Source organism: Tupaia chinensis, unplaced genomic scaffold, assembly GCF_000334495.1.
Source record: "Tupaia chinensis unplaced genomic scaffold, TupChi_1.0 Scaffold000170_1, whole genome shotgun sequence".
NCBI classification, from domain to species: Eukaryota; Metazoa; Chordata; class Mammalia; order Scandentia; family Tupaiidae; genus Tupaia; species Tupaia belangeri.
In genome coordinates, this window is record NW_006159645.1 from 457,339 (window position 1) to 468,226 (window position 10,888).

Here is a 10,888-nt window from a genome sequence, read left to right on the forward strand (position 1 = left end):
TGAACCTTGCTTTCTTTTCATACATAGGTACGGTTTTCCTTAAGTGACATATGCATCTCATTAGCATTTGTAACCCATGCTTAGAAATGTGGCAGTTGACAACATCTTTAAGAGGGTTAGGTCTCTCCCCCTCTGTGTCAAAGCTGGGTAGTCTACACTTAATGAGGTAAGAAAATCACTACATTGAGCTGAAGGCACCAGGGAGACATTTTTACAAAGCATATTCCATCATTTTCATCTCTGTTTCCATATGGCTGCCTGCCCGTCAATTAATTTTTTTTTAGACCTAGGACTAAATCAGATATTTGTACTTGTCTTATTACATTTTCTAGAGAGACTTTATATGATTGAGTTTTTAACTTTTTATAGATTTATTCCATCTGAAATTAACTCTCTCTTCAAGATACTGAAGAAAGCATTCACTTGGTTTGTTGTAAACCTCTATTTTCACAGAAATAGGATCCCAAGGTGCCTGCATAGGGTAGTTCTTCCCTCAAAGAGAAATAATCAGACTAGCTGAAACAGTAGAAAAATCACTTGTTACAGTCTGAAAAATTACAAATAATAGTCTGATAAGTTGTGTTTTATAAAACTACCTTCATGTCCAAGCCTAAATGTCTCTCTTTAGAGAAGGGTAGAAGACAGTTATTGTTCTCTAAAATGGAAAAAGACCCAAGAAAGAAGAGTGACAAAGGGTGAAAAGTAGTCAAATGGATGAGAATTCATGAGATAGGCCAGGAAAAAAATGGAGAAAAAAAGAAGGGAGAGAAATGACATGGTGTTTCACTCACTGGCAGAATCAGTTGCATCTTTATACATAACCGTAACATTTCAGAGTGTGACATTCCTCCTTCTTCAAATGCCAGTTCTTTCCTGGGATGTCAAGAAACATTATTGGCATTTAAATTCAAGATCTTGCTACTCAGGTACACACAAGTAAAATTTCATCTCTAAAACAGTCCAAAGAATTTTAGCCGTATCTAGTCTTCCAAGAAATCTATAAGATGAACAATGCCAGTAATAATTATGTAACTAAATTGGCCTTATAAGAATAAAAAAAAATCAATTTTGCCAGTTTACACTCAGGGTAACTCATTTCCATATAAATGATCTGGCTGTATCCAGCCTAAAAAATGTACGTGTATCCCCTTTGTTTTTTATATTTGCAATTCCTGAGATGCACTTCGGTGGAAATATTTGAAATCATGTTGGTGTTGCACTTTTCTAATTATAATTATCTGTTTTTCTCTCTCTTTTTTGGCAGTGTATCAGTTACAGCAAGAGGCACCTCGTCCCAAGAGGATCATTTGTCCTCGGGAGGTCAGTGCTCAGCTATTTCCAATACACCTTGTTAAATATGATGTATTATCAGCATTATGTTGATATCGGAGGGATTTCAGGTTTCCTGGGAGTTGATTTTTATTAACGTTTTGCTACAATGTCACCTAATTTAACATCTTCATCGTCTATACTTTTGAATCAGACGTTATTTTAAAAATGCTAACTTGGAATCAGAAAAGTGTCATGTTGTTAACCATTGCAGAGACAAAATAACATCCCTTGTCAACTCCCTAGTAAAGGATATTATGGTTGTTTTCTTTGTTACTATTGTTTTGATTCTTTTATGTATGTTTGATTATGTATTATGATTATGAAATGTTTCCAGCAGAAAAAGTATAGAGAATGATACAAACAACTGGGTACTTTCTAGCAAACCCTTTTCTTTGTCATATTTACTTGCTATTTTCAAATAGTGAAGCCTTATCATGAAAGTGACTGTGTTTTTCTTCTTGGAGTTAACTTAAAAATATATCAACTCCTAAAATGTCGACAAGCCCAGCCCAAAGACCTTTCTGTACCCTGCTTTACTCACCAGTTCTCTGACAGCTGGCGATGCTAGCAAGGCTTGAAAGCCAGGATTAACGCTCTGTTTTCTATTTTTATTCTAAACAGTTTCTTTAATTGTCAAACCAATATACTCCAAACCAAAGACCCAGAAGCCCTTGCTTATTTTTGTTATTACACTTTGATTAAATATAGAGGAGCAGATAGCTTTTAAAGCACTCTCTGTGTCTTATCAGCAAGAAAAGTCTCCAATTCCAGCACTCCTGAGATTCATCGTGGAACGTCAGTACTTTCTGATCTTGGTTTTGAACCTGTTTCAAAGGCTTAGATATATACATATCCATGCTCAGAGCCATCTTATCATGGCTTAATAAATTTTTCTACATAAAATTTTACTTCTTTGAAAGGCATTGAAATTCACCAAGTAATCTTGATTTTAATACAGAGTAGGCTTTTTCTCATCCCAGGAATATCGCTAGAGAGGAGAAAATGGCTGATGCTTCAGAAAGAAATCCAGGATGAGTTCTGAGTTATTTGGTAGTCTGATCTTGTCCTGTTCCTAATTCTGCAATCTGTTGTCCTTCAGATATTCCACAATATTCAAATAAGAAAAGAATACAGAAATATACATGTTTAAGTGAGGTACAGTGACTAAGGTTATTTTCACTGAGAATTAAGAAACAAGTTGCTGACCATCTCCACACTCCTTTTTAGTTAGTGTCTCTCTCAATCAAAACTCCTATAACCAGTGTGGAGTGATGGGGGAGTTTAAATATTTAGTAAAAAGAACATGTGTAAAATTAGAATGCAACTAAGGAGCGATATTAATAAAAAGTCACTAGGTAAGGTCTCTTGAAAACCCACAGATAATACATCATCATTCACTTGTTCATTTATTCAGCAAATAGATGAGAGGACTTCAAAATGTATATTAGAAAATGGAATTAAAGTACAAGTTTATCGTGGTGTAAAATTTTTTGAAATCCATGTGCAGTTTTTTTGCAATATGCATTGTCCATGAAGTTTGGTTCTGTTGTGTTTTTGGATGATTTTGACTTAGGGTGCATGCACTTTCCAGGGAGAGAAAGACAGACAGAAACAGTGAGTGGGAAAGTTGAGAAATCACCCCCAGGGGGGATGGCCATGCTACAGTGCCTTCTCCTCCATTCTTCTCCTGGTATCTTGGGCATACATGCACACATGCCTGGCATGAGTTTCAAGATACCATGTCCAGGACCCAAACCGAATTGACCACCTGAGTGTCCAGTGATCGCTATGCCATCTGCTGACCCCACCCGTGAAGTTTTTGAAGACTCCTTATATATGGAGAACCCGTACTGTTTCAGATTTGGTCTAAGTAATGAGAATACAGCTGAGAACTTGGCTATTGACATTTTGAGTGTCATAATCAAAGAAGACAAAATTAAGATGTACTTAAATATAGATGTACTTAAATATATATTTAAGATTTTATGTGTGTGTGTCTGTGTGTGTATAAAGGAGACAGAGAAAGAGAGCATGTATGCATGTCTTTGTCTCTCAAGGTCTTTGGAGCCATATCAGTTGTCTTTTAAGTCAGTGCAGTGTTGGCTAGGTGCATTTGGATTGTCTTCCCGGAAATTCTTCCTAGGGTCCAGATGAAACTTCAGACATCCAGTGGGCTGAGGTCCACCGTGTGTGTGTCTATTTAACATGGTACACCATCACCACCTGCTACAACTAAAAGACATGATGTGTGTCTAGCTTTTCTTTCCCTCTTGTCTTTTAAACCAAGCTTTTCACCTTTGCACCTGTACCAGTCTGATTCATTCATAAGTGATGCTTGGTCCATAGGTAACTTGCCCCTAGAAATTCCATTTCTCATTTCTGCCATAAGAGCTAAAATGCAATGGATATTCATCAGTTCCATCCCTCTGCAGGCAGCATGGGGCCCAGCCAGCCAGGCAGGTGTCGGGTGATAAAGGGTCGAGTTTGCTGGAAGAACAGGTGCTGCTCAGATGAGTGCCAGCAGGGGTAGCTTCGTTTGCTTTGTCCTCTAGTGCGATGTTAACTGCAAATGACTCCTGCCCAAATGGCCGGGCTTCCCAGGACTCGGCCTCCCAGAAGCAAAGGCGCTGCTTCCTCTCCAATGCTGGTGAAACCATTGCTCTGGCTACAGCATTTAGTCACATGCCTCTTTGCCTCATAACACACCTGCACACTAGGGGGACATGCCTAATGAAGACAGAAAGCCTTTCCATTGGAGTAAGTGGCCAGAGATGCTGAGGCTGGAATAATCCCTTTACATAAAACCATCAAGGCTGTTTCTTTTGAACAGTGGTTACAGTTTTTGTCAAATTTATTTTATACACAATAGAGAACACAAGTGCATACACATGTACACACATGTGAGAGAGAGAGACAGAAAGAGAGAGAGACACACACACACTCAACAGAGCCTGGTCACACCATGATCCTCTTTCCTCAACTCTCTAGCTTATCAGGGTCTCAGGCACATGGACACACAGGCAGCCAGCATATTTCGGTCAGCTCGACTGGGAATCTGAACCTGCACTTGGCCACGTGGCTTCCTGCAGAGTAGTTCAGTATGCTCCCAACCGTGCCACAGTGGTTGAGTGACAATGTTTTTCTGTGTGTATTTTTCTATTTCACCTCGTCTCTAAGCTAGCTCCTACAGTCATCTTCTTTTTATACACAGCTCTGTTGGCCCCCGCCCCCCACCCCCAGTCTCTGGCTCACCTCCTGCGGACCACCTCTCCCCTGGTCCCTGGCTGGGCTGTTCCAATGCCCTGCTTCTCTGTTATGTCTCTGATGATGAATACCTTCTGGAGCCCTGGGCCTCTCTCAAGTTAGGATCCTTTGTTTGGCATGGTAAATACCTACATTAGAGCAGCAATGAGAAGTCTGTATACAGTTATAGAGACCTCGAATGCTGTCACTCTGGGCCACAGACACAGTCAACCGAACTTGACGCATGGTTACTACCAACATATATCAACCACCACAGGGACTTGACTGGGGAGCTAGGTGAGTCAAGGTATAGGCTGACTCAGCAGGCAAAATCCAAGGAGCTCAGCAAACCCGAGAAGGCGGGGTGCTCAGCTGCAGGGTCAGCCTGGAATTGTTTAGAGATCTTATTCTGTCACTGTCTAGCCATCTCCCTTGGAGCCAACCATACACCTTCTCAGGGGGATTAAGGCCTAACCTGAGGATAAGCACCTACCTGGCATGTTGCTCTAAATGGAATATGTGTCAAGTGTCTGCTATGGTGCCTGACACATAATAGGTCCTCAGTTAATGCCCGTGATTCATGGCAGATTCAGAACCCTGTGCAGAGCAGTCAGTCATCAGGGACAGCATCAGAGCAATGGCAATGAACGTGAGAGCAATTCCCTGAATGTGAAGCCAACAAGACAGTGATGAGAACAAAGCAAGATGCTGGATTAGGAACTAAGCCAACAAGAAAAAAAAAGGTCCCAAGGATGAGGGACAGAAGGAACAAGCAGCCGAATAACAGCTCTGGCGCCAGTTAAGTCATGCAGGGTCAGCTACAGAAATTACGGTTCATTGCTTCCTTGAGATTCAGCACTGGAAATTAATACTTATTGAGCAGCCGTGGCACCTGGTGCTCTCCTGGCATTTCCTGAATGCCCCTTGCCAAGAGATTCAAAACACCTTCCAATATCCACAATTCTCACTGGTCCTTTCCATTAGTTGCCGGTTGGGCATTCCATAAGTATTTATTAATCACCGAATGTGTGCCTGGGTGGTCTGCCAGGAACTGCACAGAATGTTGACTCTCAAATTTCTGTCTCTGGCTAAGACCTCTCTCCTGGGCTCCAAACACCTCTACCCATCTGTCCACTTGACCGCTTCAGGCAGATGACTCGTGGGCCATCGCCAGCCTAATGTTCCAAACGGCACTGGCCCCACTCCATTAAAGAGCACCTAGCTTTGCAGGAACCAGCAGTTAACGTAATGGCTATGTTGCTGGACTCCCACGTAGTCGACCGCGGTTCGTGTCCCGGACCCGGTGGCTTAAAACTCACGCCGGGCGTGTGTGCGTGCGTGCCCAAGATCCCGAGAGGAGAATGGAGGAGAAGGGATTGCGGCGTGACCATTCCCCCTGGGGGGTGATTTCTCGCTTTCTGTCTCTATGTCTCTCTCTGTCTGTCTGGCGAGCGCACGCGCCCTACAGTGAAAATCTCTCCAAAAAAAAAACAAAATAGAGCACCTAGCTTTGCAAACCCAGACTTCTCTCCCTCCCATCCTCACCCTTTCTCTCTAATCTTAGCAAGCGTCAGCTTTACCCCCAAATAGATCTTGAATTTGACCACTTTCCTCCACCTCTATTATGTGGTTTGGGCCCTCATCATTTCTACCTCCATTGTTGCAGGTCGGCAGCCTCCTGCCTAGTTCCCCCTGCTTCTGCTCTTAGCACCCTCCCCACATCACACATTTACTTTCTCTCTCTCTCTCTCTCTCTCTCTCTCTTTTTGAGGACAAATTTTTGCTATAGGGTGCGCATGTTCTCCAGAGAGACAGAGAGATAGAAAGCGAGAAATCACCCCCCAGAGGGGATAGCCATGCTGCAACCCCCTCTTCTCCATTCTCCCCTCGGGATCTTGGGCACGCATGCACATGTGCCAGTGTGAGTTTTGAGTCGCTGGGTCACGGTCAACTACATGGGAGTCTAGTGATGTAATCTTTATGCCCTCTGTTAGTTCCCCTCCACACACTCTTACTTCGTTTGCCTGAAAGGCCCCAAATCTTCATTGTTAACTATAACTCAGGCCCTTTCATTGCTTCCCTTTACTGTTAGAATAAAAGCAAACTTCCCATGATGTCTATGGCCATGGTGAACCTCCTGCCATTGTCACCTCCCTGTCTGCATCATTTCTCTTGGAGGTCACTGCCTTCCAGCCCCACTAGCCTTCAGTCCTATCCATCAAACCGTAGTGTTCTCACCACAGGGCCTTGCCTGGAATTTCCATCCACAGGTTCTCTACAGGTCCAGATAGCAGATCAAATATCTCATAACAGAGGCCCTCCCTGGACTCCATGGAAATTAGCACCTCCTCAAGCCCCATGTCTTCCCCGTCATATCACTCTGTTTATTTTGTCTGCAGAGCTCCATGCATTCTCCAATATGCTTTTCTAGCATGCTTGTTGACTTGTCGCTCGCATATCCCTCTATGAGGGAAAACACGTTCCAGAGACTTCAGCAGTCTTAATGGTAGGTATGTCCATTGAAGGTAGCCAGGCAACAGTGGGCAGCCCATACATACACAGCAAGAGGATGAGACAAGGGACAGAGGTGGCCAACGTCAGGAATTTCAAATTCTCAGGGAATTACTAATAGCGTATCAGATTTATTCTACGCTGTTATTAGGGTGGCGAGTTGGGCTTTTGGCAGTGGTGAAGGTACCGACTTAAACACAGACTGATATTTTTTCCTGGAAGAATCTAAGCTTCTTTTTGGTCTTTCCCAAAGGCCAGAATGTCAAGATGTACATGCATGACTAATTGAAAGTCAAGTTCCACTAGAATTATCGTAAAAATACGCCAAATCAGCAGAAACTCTTTTGTGATCATAAATGATTTGGTGCCATTTGTCTTTTCTGAAATTGCTGTAGTCAATATGGGATTATAAAAAGCAATTTCACAAAAGGAAATAAAATTACATTCTATTATTTCAAATTGTTCTCCATTTTATTCAGCTTCATTTCCCTTGCCATAGAATAATCTTTTTTGGAAAACTATTTTTTTAAAATGCAAACGTGTATTGGAGAACTGAGGTTTTTAGCATTCATATCAGAATCAGCGTTTTTCTTGATCGTCAGAGATTAGACCAAGTAGAAAAGACAAGAGCGGGTCTTAAATTGCAGCAGTAACTCACTGCTTTATTTTACCTTTCAGTGAACTGTACTCACTTTACTCACTTTCTTTTTTCTTTTTAATTGCCAAATGGTGTGGGCACTCTTCACAGAGAGACAGGGAAACAGATAGGAGGGAGTACCCCAAGTGATATGTAATCTCCCCCAGTGCTTTTTCCTCCGTATCTCTTTCCCGTCAGGACTTGGGGGATGCACACACACGTAATCTCCCCCAGTGCTTTTTCCTCCGTATCGCTTTCCCGTCAGGGCTTGGGGGATGCACACACATGCACCTGGCATATTTTCCAAGGTGCTGGGGCCAATATTGGAACCGTGGTCAGCCATGTGGGATCTGGCTCCCTTAGCCACTAGGGCCAGCCCCATACTCACTTTTTAAACACTACTCTCAGGAGCCGGCAGGTGGCATGGAGGCTAAGTCAGGTAGATCCCACTTGGCCAACTGTGCAACTCAAGTCTCTGACTTGACGGCTCGAAAAACAAAATCCCAAAAAGGAGACTGGAGGAGAAGGGGTTGCATCATGGAGGGGAGAGGGGGTGGTCTCTTGGGCAAGTTCAAGTAAAAAAATTAATAATAATTAAATTAAATTAAATTAATTTGAAACATTAATATTTTTTTCTGGGGCCAGCAGGTGGCATGGTGGTTAAGATGCTGGACTCCAACATGGGTAACCATTGCTCGAGTCTCAGACTTGGCAGCTTAAAAATCACCAGGCATGGGACCAGCAGTTAGCGTTATGGCTATGTCGCTAGACTCCCATGAAGTCGACAGCAGTTCGCGTCCCAGACCTGGTGGCTTAAAAACTCACACCAGGCGCGTGTGCGTGCATGCCCAAGATCCCGAGAGGAGAACAGAGGAGAAGGGATTGTGGCGTGGCCATACCTCCTGGGGGGGGGGTGATTTTTCGCTTTTTATCTCTGTCTCTCTCTGTCTGGCGAGCGTACATGCCATATAGCAAAAACCTCTCCAAAAAAAGGGAAAAAAGTCACCAGGCACACGTGTGTGTCCCAAATCTGAGAAAAAGAATGGAGAAGGATTGAAGCATGGCTATACTCCTAGGGGAAGTAGAAGTGATTCCCCACTTCTTTTTCTGTCTCTGTCTCTTTCTTGCAGGTGCATATACCCTACGGCAAAAACCTTTTAAAAAATTCCTTTTCTGTTTTATTTTTTGGTGTTCCTAACTACCTATGTCACCCAATTTTTGCAAATAAATATAAAACTCTTAACTCGGTACTCAAACCACAGCACAAATCCATATGTGTTCGCTCTCACTACTGGGAAAAGACTGACAGCTAGTAAACAGGTCGTATCATTTAGGGCAGTCATTGAAATTGGAATTGTCTGAAATTGCGTGATCCACTTTTTTCTGATTTTTGTTTTCAAAAATTGTTTTTAAGCCACAAAAGCATTTCATTTTTTATTATGCTTTTTAATTTTTAATTATTATTATTTTTAATGTGTGTGAGAGAGAGAGAACAAAGGAAATGAAAAGACAGGTGTTTCTGATCACACTGCCATCTTCCTCCCCCATCCTCCTCGTAAGCTATTACAGGCATGCATTGCTGTGCGCAGCCTGTTTAGGTGGATCCGGAGTCCGAATCCTGGCCTTCCATGTGGCTCCTGCATCACACAGTGGCATCTTACCTTCTGGACCAATGGGGCTAGGCCTTGTTATGCTTTTAAAATGTTATTAATCACACCTAGACATCACAGTCTTATAGCTTTGGGCATCTATCTTGTCTTAGGCTTGTCTGGAGGATCTTAACAAGCCTTATTGATTGACCATGTCATTTTCAACTAACTCAATACATTTTTGAATCACAGATTTTAAGTAAACTCAGAGAAGTTTTCAACCATTCTCCTTTTCTTCTTTTATTCATTGAAAATAAACGTTTAAAAACAAAATGCATTTGGGGGAATATGAAAACGCTACTGATTCAAGATATCCAGACAAAGTAGGTCTCTAAAGAGATTGATTCTCCAGGCCACAAACAAAAATCAATCTCATTACCTTTTAATTGGCTTTATGTGTAGTAATCAGAAGACTACTTCTTCTGTAGTAAGGAACATTTCTATGCTTTTCATCCTAGACTTTCTCCACTGGTCTCCCCCCCCCCAATATTGACACAACCAAGAATGAAAGCCTTTCCCATCATTATTCCTTGCAGGCTTTCATCTCACTCACTAATGCAGTCAGGTTTGTTTGTTTGTTTTTTCCCGATTCAGGTTTGTCCTGAGCTAGATATGCTTTGGTTTTAGACCTGCTCTAGTCTAGAAATATATAGTACATTATATACATAGTATAGCAGGAAAGCCTCCTAGTAAAACCAATGTTAGGGGAAAACAATTGACATGTGAGATTTCTTTTCCCCCTGAAGATAGAACCAAATGTTGTGTGCTTTTTGAAAATCAAACCCATTTATTGGCAAATACTGTGATCTACCAAAATGTATACCTTCCGCCTAAAAGAATTCACTCTCTCTGGAATACTTTGAGCTTCTTCCAAGATAATACAGACCCTGCAGGTATGTGCCAATAACACAGTTACACGTTTCCAAGATGCAGGCATAAGTCATGCGTAAGGGCTCCGGAGGCCAAGCGGCTACGGAGTTCAGAGGCTCAGAGCCCAGGGACACAGGTAGAATGAGCTAACGTCGCTATGGAACAGTAGAGACACTAAAACATAAACTGAAACAAAACTGGAATAAGGACAATGAGAGGAGAGGGACTGATGCTAGACAAAATGTCCATCGTAGGTCTGCTCTGTGACTCAGAGATCAGGCCCAACAAGATTTTAGGTGTTTTTAGAGTTGGGGGTGGGGTGGGGAAAAGCAGGTGCACAGCGTCAGGTGAACCAGTGAGGTTTAAAAGTCATGCTTCACAATTTGGCACACGGGTTAAACTGTAACTGAGAAATAATGTTGATAAAGGCAATTGCACTTTGCCCCAGAGAAGCAGTGTCAGCTAGGGAACGTGGCCTGGCTAACCAAACACAAGATGTTTTAAGAGAGGACCAGCAGTTAGCATAATGGCTATGTCGCTGGACTCCCACATAGTCAACTGCGGTTCGTGTCCTGGACCCGGTGGCTTAAAACTCTCGCCGGGTGTGTGTGTGCATGCGTGCCCAAGATCCCAAGAGGAGAATGGA

General features: G+C 42.6%; 1 protein-coding gene across 2 annotated transcripts in view; it reads left to right on the forward strand.

Moving 5' to 3' along the window:
- The window catches only part of CHN2 (chimerin 2), a 348,821-nt gene that overhangs the window by 190,638 nt on the left and 147,295 nt on the right, over positions 1-10,888 (forward strand). For both annotated transcript variants that reach the window (XM_006146210.3, XM_006146211.3), the window contains one exon: positions 1,265-1,320. In XM_006146210.3, coding sequence (XP_006146272.1) covers positions 1,265-1,320 — 56 coding nt within the window. The remainder of the gene's footprint in view (positions 1-1,264; positions 1,321-10,888) is intronic.